The sequence below is a fragment of the Stegostoma tigrinum genome, chromosome 4 (genome assembly GCF_030684315.1).
Source record: "Stegostoma tigrinum isolate sSteTig4 chromosome 4, sSteTig4.hap1, whole genome shotgun sequence".
Classification (NCBI taxonomy): domain Eukaryota; kingdom Metazoa; phylum Chordata; class Chondrichthyes; order Orectolobiformes; family Stegostomatidae; genus Stegostoma; species Stegostoma tigrinum.
In genome coordinates this window covers 78496151-78520162 of record NC_081357.1, presented here as the reverse complement: position 1 = coordinate 78520162, position 24012 = coordinate 78496151, and the positions used below count along the sequence as shown (strand labels likewise).

The window sequence follows — 24012 nt, the reverse complement described above, 5'->3', positions numbered from 1 at the left end:
GTGTTAACATTTAGCTAAGAAATAACGTTAGCATTCACTGAAGGACTTGTACTAATGTTTACTCAGGGAATAGCGAAAATACGATTGTGTAAATATTCAATAACAGAATTGATTTAACGTTGATTAACAGAATTGCATGATTTTTACTGACAGTGGTGACAATGTTACAAACAGAATTGCATTAACATACAGTAAGGAAATGTTATGAACAGTCTCGAAAATTATCACAATAATATTCAGTAAATGAAGGGAATTTTATTAATTTGTCAGGAATAGAAGGTGCACTTAACTGAAAAGAGTTAATAGTCACAGAAAAGCTGATCTTAATAGTTGCGCCAGAGAGGTAGTCGTGTTCTTTAACTGAATCAATTATGGTCAATACGACAATCATGTAACTGTTCATCAGGAGTAAAGTATTGATAGTAACTAATGCGCCTGATGATAATGAATGCTGTTAGTTGCTTTTCTTGTCGCTATGTTAAAGGGGAGAAAATCAGAGAGCAGTGAATGAGAGATAATGGGAACTGCAGATGCTGGAGAATTCCAAGATAATAAAATGTGAGGCTGGATGAACACAGCAGGCCAAGCAGCATCTCAGGAGCACAAAAGCTGACGTTTCGGGCCTAGAACCTTCATCAGAGAGCTCTCTGATGAAGGGTCTAGGCCCGAAACGTCAGCTTTTGTGCTCCTGAGATGCTGCTTGGCCTGCTGTGTTCATCCAGCCTCACATTTTATTAGCAGTGAATGAGTAGGGGCAGGGAATAAAAGAGAAATGGCAATTTTGCTCCTGGATGTAGGCCTGAAACCAAATGTGTGGGCAGTTAGACCCACTCTGAGACTCACTTATCAACATTCCACATTGATCATGCAGGCTCAGATTTGACCTGCTCTTCGAAATGACAGAAGGAACTATCTGGAAACAGGTCAGTTTCATTGCATTACATATGCTTATTAGGTATTACTGACATTAGTATGAGGGTACTATTTTTACCTGCTCAGTCTCTTGTCTGCGGAAGAGACAGTGGTCACGCTTGATGAAAAGTCATTGAAATCTCAACAGATACTGCCAGACTTCCTGTGTTTCTCCAGCACTCTTTTTATTTCAGACTTCTAGCAACTGTAGCTCTTTGTGCTTACTCCTAATGTTTATGCTTTGCCTGCTCCAGTCTCCTTCTATTCCACCCTGTGACCCGTGCCTTTAGAGCATAGGAGATTGAACACACAACTGGCAGCAACTTTTGAGTGGGGACATGATAAAAAGAAACACCTCAGGACATAATTGTAAAAACCCAGATTTAAAACCACGCAGGCCTGATGTGACTGAAGTTGGGCTAATCAATTAAATCTACCTCAAGTTCAGATTTGAGCCATAGCGTAAGTCAGGAGTGAGTGAACAACGAGTAATGTTAGTAAATAAGACAGCATTTAAAATATAAGGACTGACAAACAACGGGTAATGAATAAGGAATGGAAAGTGAAGGAAGACAAAGTCAGAACAGAGTGAGTGGGAAGGAAAATTGAATGGTCAATAGGCAGGAGAAAAGTTTGACAGCAAGTGAAAAGTAAGTAGAATGTGTGAAAGTCAGGAACAGCGTATGTGAGCAAGAGAGATACAATGAAATACAGAATATGTGTGAGTAAAACCAAAGTGTAAAAAGCAGAAAATTAGAGAGAAATGGAAGTGCAAGAAGAATGTTGAGTGAATGACAAATGTTGAGTGCCTGCGAGGGGAAGGGGATAAACCGTAAGCAAGAAGTACTCAAGGGGAAGAGTTGAGAGATTGGAAAATCAATTATGAGTGAGAAATAGAGTATGAGTGAGTGACCAAGAATGAAAGTGGAAGGCTACAAAATGAAATGTGCGATGGAGTGAGAATCTGAGTAATTCACAAAATGTACGTGGCACAGATAGCAATAATCAGAGATTAATGATTTCCCTCTCATTTATTTTCAGGTTACTGCTATTTTCAAGAACTCCAAAGAATGCATTGATCAGAAAGTGTATCAAGCTGAAATTGGCAATATTCCAGCTGCATTTGTAGATGGGTCTGTAAATGGTGGTGATAGAAATGGGGCCAACAGTCTTGTGATCAAAGAAAAGTTTGATGCTGGCCATGTGGAAATCCAGGCGAGTTACATCGGTACAACTCTGTTAGTGCGCCAGGTGGGACAGCATCTGGGCTTTGCCATCCTCATGCCTCAGGAAGTAGTAAGCTCGCATACAGAGGAGCAGGATCAGCAGCTCTGTGTATCAGGCTGTCCTTTCACAGAAAGACTTCCCTTGAACTCCCCCACTGACACTGAACAAGGGGCCAAAGCCAAATGCAAAGAGAAACTGCAGGTGGAAGATATCTACTTTGAATGTTGTGTCTTTGATATCCTGATGACTGGTAATCCCAATGTTTCATTAGCAGCATTCAAAGCTGCGGAAGATGCTAAAACTTTGCACCCTGACAAGGCGACATTTCATGTGTTCAAGAACAGTGTGTCTGGCAGGCCGACCATCTGCGGCATGTTTCTTTTGGCTTCTGTGCTATGGCTAGTGTCACTGCAGTAAGCAACTTCCTGTAATGTCTGGAGCTTTAAAAGACAGCCAATGAGTAATTCTGAACACAGAATTCATTGCTGCTCCCCACACTGAGTAGTCACGTGCAAACCACAAACCCGATCCTGAAGTTTCTCACTTCTCATTTTGTTCAACCACTTTTGACATCAACACAAAACATCTATGTGTTGGAGCCTCTTCCAAATACGACAAGACCTTCCAGAATATGAAAATACTTAACTGTTGCTCCATTTTTAAAATTATCATCTCATATAATAATGCACTTAGTTCAAACTGTTAAATACCCAAACACGCTAGCTGATCGCCTAGCAATATTATTGTTAGACTATTAATCCAGAAACTCAGGTATTGATCTGGGCAACCATGTTTGAATCCCACTATGGCAGATGGTGGAATTTCAATTCAATTTTTTAAAAATCTGGAATTAATAATCTACTGTTCACAATGAAATCATTGCCGATTGTTAGAAAAACCCATCAGGCGGACTAATGCCCTTCAGGGAAGGAAGTCTGCCATCTTCAGCTGTTCTAGCCTACATGTGACTCCAGACCAACAGCAATGTGGTTGACTCTCAACTGCCCTCAAAAATGGCCCAGCAAGCTGTTTAGTTGCGCCAATTGCTACGAAGTCTCAAAGAAATGAAACCAGACAGTTCAGTTGGCATTGACCTAGGCACCAGAAAAGACAATGGCAGAAACAGCCCTGTCAACCTGCAAAGTTCTCCTCACTAACATTAAGGGGCTTGTGCCAAAATTGGGAGAGCTGTCTATCTGACTAATTAAGCAACAGCCCGACATAGTCCTACTCACAGAAACATACCTTACAGACAATGTCCCAAACACCTATGTTCTGTCCCACCAGCATGACAGACCCAGCTGGGGTGGTGGCACGATGGTATACAGTTGGGAGGAAGTTGCCTTGGGAGCCCTCAGCATTTTCTCTAGGCCCCATGAAGTCTCATGGCTCCAGGTTAAACATGGGCAAGAAAACTTACTGCTGATTACCACATACTGTCCTTCTTCAGCTCATGAACTGGTACTTCTCCACGCTTAGAGGAAGCACTGAGATAGTAAGTACACTAAAATGTACTCTGGATGGGTATTTCAATGTCTACCACCAGGAGTGGCTCGGCAGCAGTACCACAGATTGAGCTGATTGAGCTATGTCCTAAAAGACATAGATGCTAGACTGGGTCTGTGGTAGGTGGTGAGAGAACCAACGAGAAGGAAAAGGAAACTTGACGTCATTCTCATCAATCTAGCAGCTGCAGATGCATCTGTCCATGGCAGTACCAGTTAGCATGACCACGGCACAATCCTTGTGGAGATGAAGTCCTACAATCACATTGAGAATAACCTCCAGCCTGTTGTCTGGCACAATCACTGTGTTAAATGGGACAGACTTTGAACAGATGTAGCAACTCCAGACTAGGCATCCATGAGGTTCTGTAGGGCGTCAGTTGCAGCAGAATTGTACTCCAGCACAATCTGCAACCTCGTGGCCTGGCATAACCCTACTCAACCATTGCCATTAAGCCAGGGTATCAACCCTGGTTCAAGGAAGAGTGCAGGAGGGCATGCCAGGAGCAGCACCAGGCATACCTGAAGATGAGGTGTCAACCTGGTGAAGCCACCAAACAGGACTACTTCCAACCCAAACAGCATAAGTGGCAAGTGATAGACAGAGCTATTTGACGCCACAACCAACTAATTAAATCTCAGCTCTGCAGTCCTGCCAATCCAGTCGTAAATGGTGGTGGATGATTAAACAATTCACTGGAGGAGGAGGCTCCACAAATATCTCTATCCTCAATGATAGAAAAACCCAGCACATCAGTGTAAAAGATAAGGCTGAAGCCCCATTCACAGTGATGTTCAGCCAGAAGCATGGAGTGGATGATCCATCTCAGCCTCCTCCAGTGGTATCCAGCATCACAGATACCCATCATCAGCCAATTCAATTCATTCCACATGATATCAAGAAACAGTTGGAGACACTGGATACTGCAAAGGCTACGGGCCCTGACAACATTCTGGCAATAGTACTGAAAACTTGTACTCCAGAATTTACCATTCCCCTAGCCAAGCTGTTCCTGTACAGTTACAATACTGGCATCTGCCCAACAATGTGTAAAATTGCCCAGGTATATCCTGCACATAAAAAAGGACAAATCCAACACACCAATTACCAGCCTATTGGTCTATGCTAAATCATCAGTAAAGTGATGGAAGGTGTCATCAACAGTATTATCAAGTAGCACGTGCTCAGCAATAACCTGCTCAGTAATGACCAGTTTGGATTCTGCCACGGCCACTCAACTCCTAACCTTATTGCAGCTTTTGGTCCAAACTGAGACAAAAAAGCTGAATTACAGAGGTGAAATGAGAATGACAGCCCTTGACATGAAGGTGATGTTCAATGGAGTTAGGCATCAAGGAGACCAAGCAAAACTGGAGTCAATGGGTATTGGGGGAACAATCTCCGCTGGTTGGAGTCATGCCTGACAAATAGGAATATGGTCATGGTTTTTGGAGGTCAGTCATCTCAGCTCCAGGACATTTTCATCAATGACCTTCCCTCTATCATAAGGTTAGAAATGGGGATATTTGCCGATGATTGCTCGATGTTCAACCACCAGTCGCAACTCTTCTGATACTGGAACAGTTCATGTTCCAATGCAACAAGATCTGGGCAATATTTAGGCTTAGGTTGACAAGTGGCAAGTAACATTCATGCCATGCAAATGCCAGGCCATGGCCATCACCAATAAAGGACAATCTAATCATTGCCCCATGACATTCAATGGTGTTACCATCACTGAATCCCCCACAATCAACATCTTGAGAGTTCATCTGGACTCACCACATAAACACAACGGATACAAGAACAGGTTAGAGGCTAGGAATACTGTGCCAAGTAACTCACCTCCTGATTCCTCAAAGCCCATCCACCATCTACAAGGCAAAAGTCAGGAGTGTGATGGAATACTCTCTACTTGCCTGGAGGACTGCAGCTCCAAAGACACCCAAGAAACTTAACACCATCCAGGATAAACCAGCTGGCTTGATTGGCATTACATCTACATTACAAACATCTACTCCCTCCACCACTGACGCTCAGTAGCAGTAGTATCCACAAGATGCTCTACAGTAATTGACCAAAGATCCTCAGATAGCACCTTTCAAACCCATGACCACTTCCGTCTAGAAGGACAAGGCTGGTAGATAAATGGGAACACCAACATCTTCAAGGTCTCCTCCAAACCACTCACCATCCTGACTTGGAAATATATTGCCATTCCTTCACTTTGCTGGATCAAAATCCTGGAATTCTCTTCATAATGGCATTGGGGGTCAACCAAAAGCAAGTGAACTTCAGCAGTTCAAGAAGTTCAACACCACCTTCTCAAGGGCAAGTACGGGTAGGCGATAAATGCTAGCCAGGCAGCAACACCCACCTCCCATAAAATGAGTAAAAGGAGATCCACTCATGTGCAATTCTGTTAGATATCCAAAACAACAGAGCTTTGTCATGCATTCACTCATTTGCACTGCCAGACAAACACCTATACACAGATCCTCAGTATCTATGCACCTACAGCTCTATGTACTTAAGTATCTGTCTTCTTGTGCAAAGCCCGATGAAATTAAATGTGCACTTATGTGCAACCTTTAGCATGCAGAATGTTTCAAGTAGAATTTCCAAATCAATTTTTAAACTCAGAAATGTTATCTCCTAAGCAATGAAAACTGTATTATGGCTGATGGATAATAATGCCAGAGTTTGGTTGTGACAGAGCATCTTAAAATTGCTCAGAGCATTTAATGGTGAAGAAGTGGTACTGTATTGAACTAGGGAAGCTAGAAGTCTTGACTAAAGGTGTGATCAACCAGATAGATCTTAAAAAGACATTTAAATTTGAGAGGGAGAAACATATAAATTTAAAGCATTAAGGCACTGAGACAACTAACCACTTTGCCAATTAATTATGGGATTGAAGGAGAAGACCAGTGTCAAAGATTTAAATTAGCAGAACATGGTCATACAGCTTTTATGAGCAAATGGTCGGAGTTTTGCATTATGTATATTTAGCCACAACACATCTGAAGAAGTGCGTAGTATGTAGGTGCGGCACGAAGAGGTATTATAGTCTAATGTTGTTCAGCAGCACTCATGGTGCAACAGAATTCTTTCTCATAAAGTTTTCCAGAAAGAAATCAATTAAAAATCAATTGCAGAAGTAAATTGGCATTCATTCTTAAAGCAAAGGTACAACTATTTAAAATATTTACAGAAATTGCTGGAGAAACTCAGCTAATCTGCGAGCATCTGTGGGAAGAATATGAAAGGGGCATGTAAACACAGATAATGGATAGCAGTTCAGGATAAAGAAAAAGTTGAATAAGAGATAATAAGAGCTAAGAGTGAGAAAGTAGGATAGCTATACTGAATGTAACCCATATAATGTGATAATGGGCTTAGGATTACATAGGAATGCGTGACTGTGCCAAAAACAACCCATGTCATAACAGTACTGAGTATGAAGTCGGTAAAAATCATGGAAGGATGGAATCAGGCACTGAAGTTGGTGAATTCAAGACTGAGACCCTGAGGCTGCAGGGTTCCCAGTGTAAAATAAGATGTTGTTCTTTCAGCTTGCAATGAGGCTCACTGAAACACTGCACCAGGGCTTGACAGAAATATCAGCATGGGAATATGATGGTATGTTGAAGTGGCAGGCAGGCAACTGGAAGCTCAGGGTCATTTTTGCGGACAGACTGTAGGTGTTCCCCAAAATGGTCACCCACTCTGCACTTTGTCTCCCCAGTGTAATGGGGGCTACATTGTGAACAGTGAATGCAATGGACTAAATTGAATGAAGTACAGGTGAATTACTGCTTCATTTGGAAGGTTTGTCTGGGGCGTTGGAAGCTGAGGAGGGTGTGTGCCCGGGTGGGATGCTTTTCAGAGGTTAGGTGCAGACTCAATGGGCTGGATGATTTTTTTCTGCACTATAGAGATTCTATGATTCCATAATTATAAGTTCATAATACTTACTTTAACTTTCAGTTTGAATTTTTTGCTGAAAAATAAGGCAAAATGCGGGCAAGTCATGGGAAATGGAACAAGTTCACTCAATGAATCTTTTAAAATCTTTTAAAAATGTGTCAGACAATAGGTTCCTGGTGCACTTTTCATGGGAACGCAAATGAGACAGAGATATGGTTGCAGGGTGGTCATGACTGGGAGTTAAATATCCGGGGTATCAGACTATTTGCAAGGACAGGCAGGAAGAAAAGGGAGGTGGTGTATCTCTGACGTTTATGCATGACATCAGGGTGGTAGTGAGAGATGACATAGCTTTTGTAGAGAAAAACGTTGAATCAATGTGAGTGGAAGTTAGAAATAGGAAGGGGAAAGAGTCACTGTAGGTGTATTCTATAAGCCATAAAATAACAACATCATGGTGGGGCTGGCAATAAACAAAAATAACTGATGCATGCAGAAATGGTATGACAATTATCATTGGGGATTTTAATCTACATATTGATGGGTCAAACCAAGTTGATCAGGGCAGCCTTGAGGAAGAGGTCATTGAATGTATCTGCAATAGTTTCCTCAAACACTATGTAATGGAACCTATATGGGAGCAAGCTTTCTTAGATCTGGTCTTATGTAAGGAGACAGGAATAATTGACGATCTCATCGTTAGGGATCCTTTCAGAAGGAGTGATCACAGTATGGTCAAATTTAAAATACAGATGGAGAGTGAAAACGTGAAATCCAATGCCAACATCTTGTGTTTAAACAAATGAGACTACAATGGTATGAGAGAGGAGTTGGCTAAAGTAGACTCGGAGTAAAGATGATATGATGGCAAAAAGGAAGACTTTCAAAGTGATTTTTCACAGTGCTCAGCAAAAGTATATACCAGTAAAAAGAAATGATTGTCGGAAAAGAGATAATCAGCCATGGATAACTAAGGAAATAAAGGAGAGTGTCAAATTTAAAGAAAATGCCTACCAAGTTGCAAAGATTTATTCAGAAACTAGGGGATTGGGAAATCTTTAAAGGTCAACAGAAAGCCATGAAAAAATCTGTAAAGAAAAGTAAGATGGATTATGTGCGTAAACTAATTCAGAATATTATAAACAGGAAGGAAAAGCTTCTACAAATAAATATATAAAACAAAAAAGAGTGGCTAAAGTAAACATTGATCCCTGAGAGGATGAGAAGGGGCATTTAATGATGGAAAATGAGGAAATAGTCAAAGCATTGGACAGGTATTTTATGTCAGTCCTCACAGGAGAAGACAAAAATAACATGTCAATAAATGATGAAGAGGAGGTGAGGGCCTACAAAGGATCATTGTCACTAAAGAGGTAGTATTGGGCAAGCCAATGGGGCTAAAGATAGACAAGTCTCCTGGCCCTGATGGAATGCACGCAGGGTACTAAAAGAGATGGTGGGTAAAAAAACCAAATGCACTTATGGTAATTTACCAAAATCTGGTGGACTCTGGGGTGGTTCTGGCAGATTGGAAAACAGTAAATTTGACGCCACTGTTTAAAAACGGAGATAGACAAAAGATAGACAATTATAGACCCATTAACTTAAATTCTGTAGTGGGGATATACTTGCATCTATAATCAAAGAAGAAATAGCAAGACATCTGGATAGAAATTGAACCATTGGACAGTTGCAGCATAGCATCATGAAAAACAGGTCATGTTAAACTAATTTTCAGGAATTCTCTGTGGACATTACAAGCATGGTGGACAATGTGGAATCAGTGGATGTGGTGTGTCTGGATTTTCAAAGGCATTCGACAAGGTGCCGCGCAAAGGCTGCTGCTTGAGGTAAATGTGCATGGCATTGTGGATAATGTATGAGCATAGACAGAAGATTCGTTAACTAACAGAAAGCAAAGAGTGGGGACAAATGGTCTTTTTCTTGTTGGTGATTAACGGCTAGTCGTGTGCTTCAGAGATCAGTGTTGGGAGTATAATTGCTTACAATTTACATAGATGATTTAGATTCGGGGACCAAATGTAGAATAGAATAGTTTTTATTGCCAAACATACTCAATGAGCACAGTGGAAAGTTTATACATCGCCAATTACAGAGCCAGCTTAGATACAAAAGTACCTAGGCACAGCTTCTTTAGTTAGTGTATCAAAGTTTGCAGGTGACACTAAAATAAATGGTAGAGCAAAGTGTGCAGAGGACACTCAAATTATGCAGAAGAATATAAAACAGGTTAGGTGAGTAGGCAAGGTTTTCGCAGATGGAGCACGATGTTGGTAATTATGAGGCTATCCATTCTGGTATGAATAACAGCAAAATGGACTATTATTTAAATAGCAAAAAATTGCAGCATGTTGCTGTGCAGAGATACCTAGGTGTCCTTGTGCATGCATCACAACAAGTTAGCTTGCAAATGTAGCAGTAATTAGGAAGGCAAATGGAATATTGCCCTTCATTGCTAGAGGCGTGGAGTTTAAAAATAGGGAGGTTATACTGCAGCTGTATACAGTGCTAGTGATGCCACACCTAGAATACTGTGTTTGGTTTTGGTCTCTTCACTTGAGAAAGGACATAGTGGCACAGGAGGGGGTATAAAGGAGGTTAATTAGTTTGCTTTTGGAATTGAGAGGTTTGGCTTATGAGGAGGGATTGAATAGACTGAGACTATACTCACTGGAATTAGAAGAATGAGGTGAGATCTTAGAGAAACAAATAAAATCATGAAGGGAATAGATAAGATAGAAGCAGGGAGGCTGTTTCCACTGGTAGGTGAAACCAAAACTAGGGGACATAGATACAAAATAAGGGGGAGCAGATTTAGGACTGATTTGAGGATGAACTTCCCCACCAAAATGATTGTGAATTTGTAGAATTCCCTGCCCAGTAAGCAGTTGAGGCTACCTCGTTGAATGTTTGTAAGGCAAAGATGAACAGATTTTTAAACAGTAAACAATGATCTAGTGGTATTTAAAGGTTATGGTGAGTGGGTGGATAAGTGGAGCTTAATCCATGAAAAGATGAGCTATAATTTTACTGAATAGTGGAGCAAGCTCAATGGGCTAGACGGTCTATTCCTGTTCTTATTTCTTATGTTCTTATGAAATGCTTCAATCAATCAGTGTCATCTTGCCAATTAATCAGCAGTCGTTTCCCTTGCAGTACACATTGTTACACCTTTGGAGATTTAATACTCTTGCAACTGTCCTGATGCATGCAGGACAAAAAGCTTCAACAGCATCTCTTTTTTTCAGCAATGCATTAATTCATAAAAAATTCAGTAATTTGGGGTTCTGCGCTGTTAGAACTGATAATTTCCGCAGAAGTGTCAAGTAATTGTTACGTCTGCACTGTAAAAATTAAGAAATTGTCACAGAACTTGGGGCTCTATCTCTAGCTCCTGTAATGAGATGAATCATGTTCTCAATGGTATCTGCTTTTAAACTGTTAATATCGTAATTATCGACAGTTATTCGATCTGTCACATTGAGGACATCAGTTTAACTGGGGAAAATTATACAAAAACGTACACCCGTCAGAGACAAAAAAAGTACTAACTAATAACTAATTAATTAATGATAATTAATAACTAACTGAATGATTGAAAGCAAACAAAGTGATCATTAATTGGATTATGCTTTACCAGACATCAATGTTACTGATTGGGTAACAACTAACTGGAAAAGGAAGAAAAGCTTTCAATGAGTACAAAGTAAGATCATTGAATCTGGATTATTCTGAATTGTTATAATATATACTGCTTTCCTGTGTTATGTGCAGCTGCCTTTGGTACCTGAATTTTATAAATTAAAATATAATTTGAACAAGGACAGGAAATTGTTTTACTCAAATATTAGTTAGGGAGATATATTAATTGGGGAAGACAATGATCTAGTGGTATTATTGCTGGAGTAATCAATGAGAGATCCTGAGTAATATGTGGGGATACAAGTTCAAATTCTACCATCGTGGAAATTGAATTCTATTTTTAAAAATTAATTCTGGAATTAAGGGCCTAATGGCATTGTCAATTGTCAGAAAAACCCATCTAGTTCACCAAGGTCCTTTAGGGAAGGAAATTTCCCATCCTTACTTCGTCTGGCCAGTATGTGACTCCAGATTCACAGAAATGCCTGTTAACTACCCTCTAGGTCATTAGGGATGGGCTATAAGTGTTACCTTAGCCACAGATGGCCATATCCTGTGAATGAATAGAAAAGAAAATCATGTTCTCCATGCATTAAACCTTAGAATAACACATTTTCTTGACTAATTCAATGTTATTTTAATATATTTGATTTAAATTGTCAGATGTTCAAGCTGCCATTTCCAAACATAGAACAGTACAGCAAAGAACAGGCCCTTTGACCCACCATGTCTGATACAACCATGTTGCATTCTGAACTAATCCCATTTGCCTGCACATAGTCTATATCCCTCTATTCCCTGCTTGTTCATGTGTCTATCTAAATGCCTCTTCAATGTTGCTAAACTATCTGGCTTTACACGCCAAGGTAAATAAATGAAACTTACTCTGTACTATTCAACTCTGAATAGATTGTTGCCCTCCTTCCACCTATTAAGTGGACATTTTCTCTTTCTGTACTGAATCACAGGAACTTAAGAATAGGTGTGGGCCATTCTGACCATTGAACCTGCCCCTCCATTCAATATGATAACAGCTGATCAAGCACTTCAACGTCTTTTACCTGCCAATCCCCATTACCCTGTTCATCACTGGTAATCAAAAATCTATCACTCTGTACTTTAAACATATTCAAAGACTGTCATTTACAGGCTTTTGAGACAGAGAATTCCAAAGGTTCATAACCTACTGAGTAAAACAAATTTTCCTCATCTTCAACCTAAGTCTTAAATAGAATCATGGTGAAACTTACCATCACACCCACCTAAGCCTCAAATCTATCCTCTTAAATATCCTACCCAACCCAGTAAAAAGAAGAAAAGTGCTCTTCTCATCTCAGCAAAATAAAATTGGGCCCATGCACTGGATCTCCTTCGCCCGCAAAGAGTTGATTTGGCACTGGCCCAAAAACTTATCATCTAACTTGTCGCATTATCATAGAATCATAGAACCCCTACAGTGTGGAAATAGGCTCTTCGGTCCAACAAGTCAACACTGACCCTCAGAGCACCCCACCCAGTCCCATTCCCCATAACCCACCTAATGTGCACATCCATGAACACTATATGCAATTTAGCACGGCCAATCCACCTCACCTGCACATCTTTGGACTGTGGGAGGAAACCAGAGCACCTGGAGGAAACCCATGCAAACGTGGGGAGAATGTGCAAACTCCACACAGACAGTCGCCCGAGAATGGAATCAAACATGGGTCCCTGACATTGTGAGGCAGCAGTGCTAACTACTGAGCCACCCCGCCATCCCATGTGCACTATTCAGTCTTTCATGCCCATTGCTATTTCCCATCAACATCATCCATCCCCCTCCTCTCCATTTCCATCCACTCACAGTGGAGAAATGATTCATTCTATGCATTCTTGTATTTAATTCCTCTCCCTTCTCCATTCCTTTCTCCTGACCTATTCCTCTTTTCTCCACTCCTTCCTGTCTATAATTCTTGCTATCCATCACCCACTACTGGATCCATTTGATCTTTACTTTCAACTGACTTAATGTGAATACTGGTCATGGTTTTTACTCCCTGATTTTAACATCAGAGGACAGCAAATAAAATGGAATAAAAATGAAACTGTAAAAGTAACTTTTGTCAATTTGGAATATTTACTGCATGAGGCAAAGGCTTTGAAATTCTTATTTTGGGACAAAACACATAATTTATGACTGCACAGGTAGGAAATGCAGCAATCAAGTGAGTTGAGTTTTGCTGGATTCATCAACTCCCTCCAGTGGAAAAGGTCTAGCCCTGTGTAGCGGTTACAGAAAACTTTATGTGCATAGTATATTGATGAAATACAACTTCCATCATACACAAGTGCTGATAGACAACAACTGTCAGGATTCTGGATAAAGGTTACCTTTGTCTCTTTTAATTCATGGAAGAACTGGACAAGAATTTTCATATGTCAGTGATCCATCTTCCTGTTGATCATTAAAAAACAAATGTTTTAAGGGCATACCTCAACTTGCATTGCATAATGTCTTTGTTCCACATGGAAACTTCCAATTTGGAAATAAAATTCAGGAAAACATATTCTCAGAATCATGCATTGCAAGTTGTTATATACCTTGGTCTGCTGGAAAATGAAGTTGAGAAGTAGTAATGTGGAACAAAGAAATGGTGGACAAACTTAATATGTACTTTGCATCAGTTTTCATAGTGCAAGACACCAGAAGCATTCCAGAACTTCAAGAGAGTCAAGAGGCAGAGGCGAGGGAGTGGCAATCAGTAAGGAGAAAATGCTGAGTAGCTAAAATATCTGAAGTTGGATAAATAACCTGGACCAGATGGACTACTTCCCAGAGTTCTTAAGGATACAGTTGAGGAGAATGTTGAGGCAATGATGGTGAGCTTTCAGGAATCACTGGAATCAGTGAGGGTCCCAGAAAATTGTAACACCCCTGTTTAAGAAGGGACAGAGGTGGAAGATAAAAAACCTTCGGCTATTTAGCTTGACCTTCATTGTTGATAAGAGTTCAGAGTCCAATATTAAGGATGAGATTGTGGAGTACTTGGAAGTACATGTTTAATAGGGTTGAGTAAGCATGGCTTCATCAAGGGGAGATCATGCCTGACAAATCTATTAGGATTCTTTGAGGAGGTGATGAGCACATTGGACAAATGAGCGCCAGTGGACATGATCTGTTTAGCTATCCATAAGCCCTTTAGCAAAGTACCGCACAGGACGCTGCTAAATAAGATGAGAACTCGTGTGAGGGACAAGCTACTGGCATGGGTGGAGGATTAGTTGACCGGTAGAAGGCAGAGAATAGAAGGGTCTTTTTAAGGATGGCAGCCGGTGGCGAGTGAAGTTTTGCAGGGACCACAACTTTTCATGTTGTACATTAAGTGTCTGGACAAAGGAACTGAGGGCATAATTACTACGTTTACAAATGACAGAAAAGTAGGTGGTGGGAGACATAATGTTGAGGAAGCAGGAAGGCTGTAGAAGAACTTGACAGGCTAGAAGAGTGGGCAAAGAAGTGGCAGATAGAATATGTTGTGGGAAGGTGTGAAGCTGTACACTTTGGAAGGCTGAACACACACATAGACTATTTTCTAAAAGGGGAAAGGCTTCAGAAATCTGAAGCACAAAAGGATTTGGAGTCCCAGTTCACAAGTCTATTAAGGTTAACATGCAGGTCCAGTTGGTAGTTAGGAAGGCAAATGAAATGTTGGCATACATTTTGAGAGGGCTAGAATACAAAAGCAGAGATGTACTGCTGAGGCATCATAAGGCTCTGGTCAGGCTGCATTTGGAACATTGTGGGCAGTTAAGGAAGGATGTTTTTGCATTGCAGGGGGTCCAGAGGACGTTTAGAAGAATGATCCTCTCAGTATTCTCTAAATTTCAATCATATGCTCCTCACCCTTCTAAACTCCATCACGTACAAATCTTGTCAATATGATGAACGATGAACACACCAGATCTGTACTTGGAGTTTAGAAGGATGAGGGGGATCTGATTGATACTTACAGAATACCGAGAGGCCTGGATAGAATTAATGTAAGGAAAATGTTTCCACTAATAGGAGACTAGGACCCAAGGGCAGAGCCTCGGAGTGAAGGGATCACTCTTAAGAACTGAGATGGGGAGGAATTTCTTCAGCCAGAGTGTGGATAGAAGGCAGAGATAGATAGGTTCTTGGTTAGGAAGGAGATCAAAAGTTACAGGGAGAAGGTAGGAGAACAGGATTGAGAAACGTACCAGACATGATTGAACAGTGCAGCAGACCCGATGGGCTGAATGGCCTAACTCTGCTCCTACATATTATGGTTTTATAGCCTTATGGAATGTGTTGGATGGAAATGTGGTTCAACTGAGACATTCAAGAGGGCATTGGATAATTATCTAGAAACTGTGCAGGTTATGGGCAAACGACAGGACATTGACACTAACTTAAAATGCTCTGAGCGCTGGGAGGAAATTGTTCGCAAATTGTTGAGTCTCACAAACTTGCTTGAGTTTTTTGAGAAAGTGACAAAGATGATCGAAGACAGGGCAGTGGATATTGTGTATGTGGACTTTAGCAAAGCCTTCAACAAGGTCCCACATGGCAGGCTAAAATAGAAGGTGAGGTCACACGGAATCTGTGGTGAGTTGATAAGCTGGATACAGAACTGGCTTGTTTATGGAAGACAGAGAATAACGGTGGAAGTGTGTCTTTTTGACTGAAGATCTGTGAAGAGTGGTAACCCGTGTTGTTTGTACTATGTATAATTTTTTGGGAGCACAATGTAGGTGGTCTGATTAGTAAGTTTGCAGATGACACAAAGATCAAGGAAGCTGTGGAAGTTGCCAAAGGATATGGCAGGATATAGATAGGTTGGAGAGATGTTTGAAGACAGGGCAGATGGTGTTTAATCCGTCCAAATGTGAGGCAATGAAATGCGGAAGATCTATGAGCAGCTGGCACAAAAGAGGACCTGAGGTCTACGCAGATCAGCCATGATCTTACTAAATGGCAGGGTGCACTTGAGCAAATTAAAGTCCACCTCCCACTCCGATTTCTAATGTTCTTATTTGGGAATTAAATTCATAGTTTCGCTGTTTCTTAATTCTTTTACTGTTGTAGTACGTGACACTATTCCTTGACCAAAGTATGTTGTCATCCAATCTCAAATCCCTGGCTGATACCAGTTTTGAAACTATCACAGGAGACTGTACAATGAGGCCAAAAAAATTCTCATACATCAAATTTTCATCCTTCCAATGTGGACTTATCTCAGCTCCATGCAGTACATCCTCAATTTGCCTGTCTGCTTCTTAGTGAAATCTTGGAATAGTTTTAATGGTATAGTGATAAATGATTGCTTTCACAGCTTGTACTATATGTAGAAATCCGAATATAACTGTTTGGTGATTGCTTTCATTCATAAACAGTTCACATAAATAGGTATCACTGCTACATTTTCTGGACGGAAAAGCAACATGCAGAATGCACAGCAGGTCAAACAGCTACTGAAAGAAACAGACAGTTCGATTCTGCATGTAAATGTCTCAACAGACTTGGGTTTCTCACAAGTTTTCATAAAATGACTAAACTTTTCACATGTCAGTACACTGAATATCTGTTGTGATTTAACAAGAAACAGCAACGTATGTTAAAACCTTTTCACATTAGCAAGAAGGTAATATTGGTAACATCATTTCAACAGTAAACCATAATGTGGAGTTAGAGACAGATTTTGTTTCTGAGAATCATTAAGTTAGTTTAAAATACAAAAACTGCATGTGAAACAGATGTGTTTCATAACAAGGCAAATCAGAGAGCAGAAGGATTTAATTAGAATCTCTGCAGCAAAACTGGAGAACAATGCAGCAGTTTTGGGAGAAATGGCTACCTCAAAACAGTAGGGCATGATTCATTATTGCACCAAGCATAACCGGTTGTCAATAACTGCCAACAATTAAAACTGAGATATTATTGTAACATAGTATGTCTTTCATTCAATCTTACTTTTATGAAGTGTTGTAATGTCTTGTCTTTTGAAAAAGGATTTATTTTATTCATCTTTGTGATGTGAAGACTGTTGACAACATTTGTATATAACACTCATTCCTAATTTCCTTGGAGAATATGATGTTGAGCCACCTTCTTTACAATCCATTTAGTGCAGACACTACCCATAATGTTTAAATAGGAATTACAGGATATTGACATGTGTCGATGATGGAATGGCGACATTGTTCCAGCTAAGGATTGTGTGTGATTTGTAATAGTACTTAGGGGATGTGATGTTCCCATGCATTTGCTGCCTGGATTTTTTAAGAGATCACAGCTTTGAAAGGTGCTGTTGAAGGAGCCTTGGTGAGGTTCTGCTCTAAATCTAGTAGATGGTGCACAACTGTTAGTATGAACTATTGGTGAAAGCATTGAATATATAAAGTTGTGGATGTAGCTTCAGTGATAAGTGCTAATCCTGCAACGCCAGTATATACATTGAATCAGAGTTGGTTTGATGATTTGGTAAATTGAGGAGTATGCCAGGCTATGACTTAACAGGTTGAGGTTAAATGCAATCTAACTGCAGCTGATAGCCCATAGCATTTGAGAATGCTTAGTTTTGAGCAGCTAGACCTATTCTAAATCCATCCTATTTGGCATGGTGGAAGCATCACATAATAAAATGGAGGTTGGCCTCCCCGAAAAGGTCTGTGAGGTGGTAATTCCTATCAATATTGTCATGGGCAGATGCATCTGCAACAGGTAGAATGTTATGAACAAAGCTTAGCTCTTTCAGCTGCTGCCAACCCAGCTTGGAAGATACGTACTCCAAACTCAGCTCCCTCAGTCAGTAGTCATGGTACCAAATTATTCTTCATGATCAGCATTGAAGTAAACCATCCAAAGTATATTCTGTGCTCTTATTACCTTCAATGTTTATTTCAAATTGTGTTCAATATGGAGGAGTGTTGACCCATTAGCTAAGTGAAGATAGTGGCTTAGTAATCCTGAGGTTTCCTTTTAGCATGCTCGACTTGATGCCTTAAGACTTCATGGGATCCAGGGGCAATGCTGTTGACAGTCAAGGCAACTCTCTCTTAGCTCAATACCACTATGTCACCACTTTAGGTGGACCTGACTGGTCGTATGACATGGCTTATTTGTTGATGGTAATATGTAGTCTGGAACATTGGCAGCTTGACCAGTCTGTGGGAAAACTCTCCAAATTTTTATACAATCCCCAAGTGGTAGTGATGAGGAGTTTTCAACATTTACTTGTAGAAAATACCTTGACAAATACCATTGTTACTTTTGATCTCCGAGTCATTGTCTGTGGGTCCGTTTAGTTTTATTCTTCATTGACATTTCTGTGCAGTTTGAAGTAACTGAATGTTTTTAGAAAAATAATTCATAAGATGTGGGTATTGCTGGCTGCATCAGTAATTATTATCCATCCCCAATTGCTTGAGAAAAACTGATGGCAAGTTGCCTTCTTAAATGCTGTATCCATGTGTTGTATACACTCAGTGTTAAGAAGGGTGTTCCACAATTTGATTAAGGGAAAATGAAATAACATTGATACTGTTCCAAGTCAAGACAGTGAGTTACGTGGAGGAGAACTGGCAGGTGGTGGTATTCCTACTTGATTGCTGTTGTGGACAGACAGAGATCATGGAATTGGAAGATGCTGACAAAAGAGTCTTGGTGAATTTTTGCAGAGCATCATTTAGGTGGTACATACCGTTGATGTTATACATCAGTGATAGAGGGAATAATGTTGAATGTTGTGGGTGGGATGCTCATCAAACATGTTGCTTTATCCTGGAGGATGCTGAACTTCTGTTTCTATTGTGCTACACTCATCCAGCCAAGGGGACAATACTGCATCACACCCCTGACTTTTTCTTTTAAATAGATTCACAGGACGAGGGTATTGTTGACTACGCCAGCATTTATTGACCATTCTAGAGACAGTTAAGAGTTAGCACATTGCTGTGGATCAGGAGTCACATGTACATCAGACCAGGCGAGGATAACAGATCCAAAACAAAGTTGCTGGAAAAGGTCAGCAGCTCTGGCATCTGTGAAGGAGAAAACAGAGTTAACATTTTGGGTCCAGTGACCCTTCCTCAGAACTGATGGTGGCTGGGAAAACATCAGTTTACATGCAGAAAATGGGGGGGGTGGATGGTGGAAAATAAGGAGTAAACAATAGGACACAGTCCAAAGAGACAGAAAGACAGTTGGACAGACAAAGGAGTTGCTAACAATCAGGCTGGGAGGGGGAGTAGTTGTTAATAGGGACTGCTAGTGACTAACAACAGGGGGTGTGTAATGGCAGGCTCCCCACAGTGTTTATGGTCCAGTTCAGTTCAGTTTCTGGTCAATGGCATACCCAGAATGTCAATAGTGGACGAATTTGGCAGTGGTGATGCCAATGAATTTCATGGACAGATTGTTAGATTCTCTCTTTTAATTTGTTCATGGGACATGAGTATTGCTGGTTAGGCCGATATTTATTGTTTATAGCTAACTGACCTGGAAAGTTTGTGTAAAGCTGCCTCTTGAACTACTTCAAATCTTGGGAGTGTAGAGACAACCACAGTATTGTTAGGAAGGAAATTCCAGGATTTTGACCGAGTCACAGTGAAGGAATACCAATATCATTTCAAGTCAGGATGGTGTGTTAATTAGATGGGAATTCACATTTTCCCGTGCTGATGTTCCCATGGATCTTCTGCCGTTGACTTTCCAGGCAGTAATGGTTATGGGTTTGGAAGGTGCTAACAGAACAATTTTGGTGAGTTACTGCTGTGTGTCTTATAGATAGTATACACTAATATCACAATGTGCTAGTGGTTAAGGGAGTGAATATTGAAGCTGGTGGATGATATGTCAGTCAAGCAGGCTTGTACAGAAGGTGTCAGGCTTCTTGAATGTCATTGAAACAGCACTCATACAAGCACATGGAAAGTATTCCATCACACTCTTGACTTGTACCTTCCACATAAAGGCCAGACACTGAGGAGTCCAGAGGTGAATTATTCACTGTGAAACTCCAAGCCTGACATCTTCTTGCAACCACAGTATTTATATGGCAGGTCCAGTTCAGTATCTGTTTAATGGTAACTCCCAAAATGTGAATAGTACTGGATTCAGTAATGGCAATGTCACTGAATGTCAAGGATGGTAGTCAATACCTGGCACTTATGTATGCAAATATTACTTGCTACCATTCAGCCCAAGCCGGAATGCTTTCCAGAGCTTGTTTCCTATGGACTTGGACTAATTCAATATCTGAGGTGTTGTGAACAGTGCTGAACATTGTGCAATCATCAGGGAACGTTTCCATTTCTAATACAGAAGGGTAGGAACAGTGATGAAACAGCTGAAGATTGTAACACCTAGGACACTACTCCAAGGAACGGATACAGAGACATCCTGGAACTGAGATGATTAACCTCCAACAAGCACAACCAGTGTCCTTTATGCTAAGTTGCACTCCAATCAACTAAGTGCTTTACCCTTGACTCCCACTGATTTTAACTTTGTTAAGGCTCCCTGGTTCTTCAAATCTACTGTTGGTGACCATTCCTCGTCTTTTTCTCTGCAGATCAATGCAAGAACATCAGTGAAGATTTTTCTAATTTAAGTTTTTTATTTAAATAAGGAACATCTGTTTTAGCGGTGTATTTTCATAGAATCCTTATGGTGTGGAACGAGGCCATTCAGCTCATTGAATCTGTACAGACCCTCTGAAGGCCATTCTATCCAGATCCAGCACCCTAAACTATCCCCGTAACCCCACATTTACCTGCGCACCTCTGGACATTATGGGAAAATTTATTGTGGCCACTCCACCTAAACTGCACATCTTTGGACTGGTACATTCCTGGTATTCTTTCTCAAGATAGATGGTCTTTGATAAATTCTCAAGATGATTTGAATTTTCAGAGACTATTCAAAATAATCCAATTGCTATGAGCCATTACTGAGATCATTGCAACAGCCTGAAAAGGTAGTTGCCCAAAACTGCAATATTTCATAGGGAAAAGGAATGTGAATAGAAAAATATACATTTGAATAGATGTCAAGAGAGCACTTTTGGCAGAACAAAATGTATACCCCAATCTTTCTCTTCTCTGGAACAAAATTTTAAAAATAAATCTTGTTCAGCATGCTCAGAGATGGTAAGAACTAGAGATGCTGGAGTCAGAGAAAACACAGTGTGGACCTGAAGGAACATAACAGGCCATGCAGCATCAAAGGATGATCCACACTGTGTTATCTCTTGTTCAGCGTGCAATGTAATGTTAATCGTCTATCACTAGGAGGAAGACTTCTGAGTATTCATCAACTAAATATACAAGAAATAATTAAACTTTTATATCTATTCTGGTTGAAAATCAAATCAAAAATGGGAAAAAGATCCATTCATTGTTATCAGTACTCTGTTATTTCTCTGTCACAAAACATTATGTGCTAATGCACAATCAAGTACAACACAAATGGTTATAGATTGGGATTTAAACAATTGAACCAATTGAGTGACCCAGTTGTACATTAACTAGTTTTCAGGGAAATAATTTTTCTAATCACGGATGTTCATGTCCTTTCAGCAAGTAAAAATTGCTGTGAAAACTGCTGTTATAAGGATTGAATAGGACAAAGGTGTGCTCATCATATTAACCTCATTATTGCAATATTGCCCCACTGAATTAATAAGTGACAGGTTCCTGTTTATCTATGCACAGGAACTTGCCTGGTAAAATTAATACATGATAAATTACGACTAGACACTTTGTAGATTTTCTGCTATTTGAAACAGACTGATAAAACATTTGTCCACCTCGATCAGAGAAAAGGAAGAGTATAAACTGTCGCTCAATGTGAGAGGATAACATATAGTTTCAATTTTAATTTTGAAAAAAATTTTTTTGATTTGTACCAGCAACGAGCAAAAATTTACCAGTGCCACACCAACAGCTTAAACTAATGGAAACGTATTGCTTTGGCAGGTAAAGTCTCCATAGTTCCAGCAGAGCATTGGGCTGTTTTCGTTAGAAACAGACAACTGGTAATGGTTTAACCTGATGGTCACCACACCTCAGGCAAAGAATGAGGTTGAGAAGGTGGGACCTTCACGGTAACCTCTTAAATATAATTTAATATTAAAGTTTAATATTATTCAACTTGCAAAAGTTGATACAGATGGCAATTCGTACAACAACATGACAATGTCATAATTTGTAGTTTGTTTAAAAATATGACGTCTCAGAATTTTACCATCCAGTCTCAGTAATCCATTTTGAGAAAAGAAATCTAGTATCAAAGAGAACCATGAGCCTTTGTATTTTTGATATTGGTTTTTTGCTATATAACATTGGTATATTTTAGGTCATTGTGCTCAAAAATATTGGGAGTAAATATCTCTACTTGCATTGCTCTGTCTGCTGCCAATTATAAAGTCTATCGGTGAGATTTTGGATTATAATCTCGCAGTAAAAATAAAGCAAGTATGCATTTTATATATGTTTCATTATATTTTCTCCACTCTAATAATAAAACCATTAAACAGTATCCAGATTATTCAACAAAGCAATAGCTCAAAATGTAGGCCCAACGGAATCAACACAGAGCATTTGCAACTAATGCTGTTGCCACACTGCAACCTGCTATGTCTTTGAATATGCTGAATGCTCTATTTTCTCACTGTTTCGCAATAAACTTTAACAATCTTATGAGTCACTAAATCAGTCTTTGTGCCAGTCATCTGCAGTACATGACGCTCAATCACTACAATCTGCCTTGTTTTAGTGTGGAATTTATCATATTAATTGGTCATATGGACTACAAATTTTTGTAAAGACTTAGTTGTCGCAGTCTGAAATCCGTTGATAGACAGATAATCTTTTATGACATTAAGCAACGTCTCTCAGTGAAACCAGCTTAAGTATTTTAGTAAGATAATAAAATGTGAGGCTGGATGAACACAGCAGGCCAAGCAGCATCCCAGGAGCACAAAAGCTGACGTTTCGGGCCTAGACCCTTCATCAGAGAGGGGGATGGGGGGGAGGGAACTGGAATAAATAGGGAGAGAGGGGGAGGCGGACCGAAGATGGAGAGTAAAGATAGGTGGAGAGGGTGTAGGTGGGGAGGTAGGGAGGGGATAGGTCAGTCCAGGGAAGACGGACAGGTCAAGGAGGTGGGATGAGGTTAGTAGGTAGCTGGGGGTGCGGCTTGGGGTGGGAGGAAGGGATGGGTGAGAGGAAGAACCGGTTAGGGAGGCAGAGACAGGTTGGACTGGTTTTGGGATGCAGTGGGTGGGGGGGAAGAGCTGGGCTGGTTGTGTGGTGCAGTGGGGGGAGGGGATGAACTGGGCTGGTTTAGGGATGCAGTGGGGGAAGGGGAGATTTTGAAACTGGTGAAGTCCACATTGATACCATATGGCTGCAGGGTTCCCAGGCGGAATATGAGTTGCTGTTCCTGCAACCTTCGGGTGGCATCATTGTGGCAGTGCAGGAGGCCCATGATGGACATGTCATCAAGAGAATGGGAGGGGGAGTGGAAATGGTTTGCGACTGGGAGGTGCAGTTGTTTGTTGCGAACTGAGCGGAGGTGTTCTGCAAAGCGGTCCCCAAGCCTCCGCTTGGTTTCCCCAATGTAGAGGAAGCCGCACCGGGGACAGTGGATGCAGTATACCACATTGGCAGATGTGCAGGTGAACCTCTGCTTAATGTGGAATGTCATCTTGGGGCCTGGGATGGGGGTGAGGGAGGAGGTGTGGGGACAAGTGTAGCATTTCCTGC

At 40.6% G+C, this 24012-nt stretch overlaps 1 protein-coding gene across 1 annotated transcript in view; it reads left to right on the top strand.

Annotated features, from left to right (window-relative positions):
* LOC125452427 (repulsive guidance molecule A-like) overlaps window positions 1–23146 on the top strand; it is a 42235-nt gene extending 19089 nt beyond the window's left edge. Inside the window, exon 4 of the mRNA XM_048530811.2 lies at window positions 1954–23146. Within this exon, the coding sequence (XP_048386768.1) occupies window positions 1954–2556 (603 nt within the window). The 3' untranslated portion in view covers window positions 2557–23146. The remainder of the gene's footprint in view (window positions 1–1953) is intronic.
* Window positions 23147–24012: the final 866 nt, after the last annotated feature.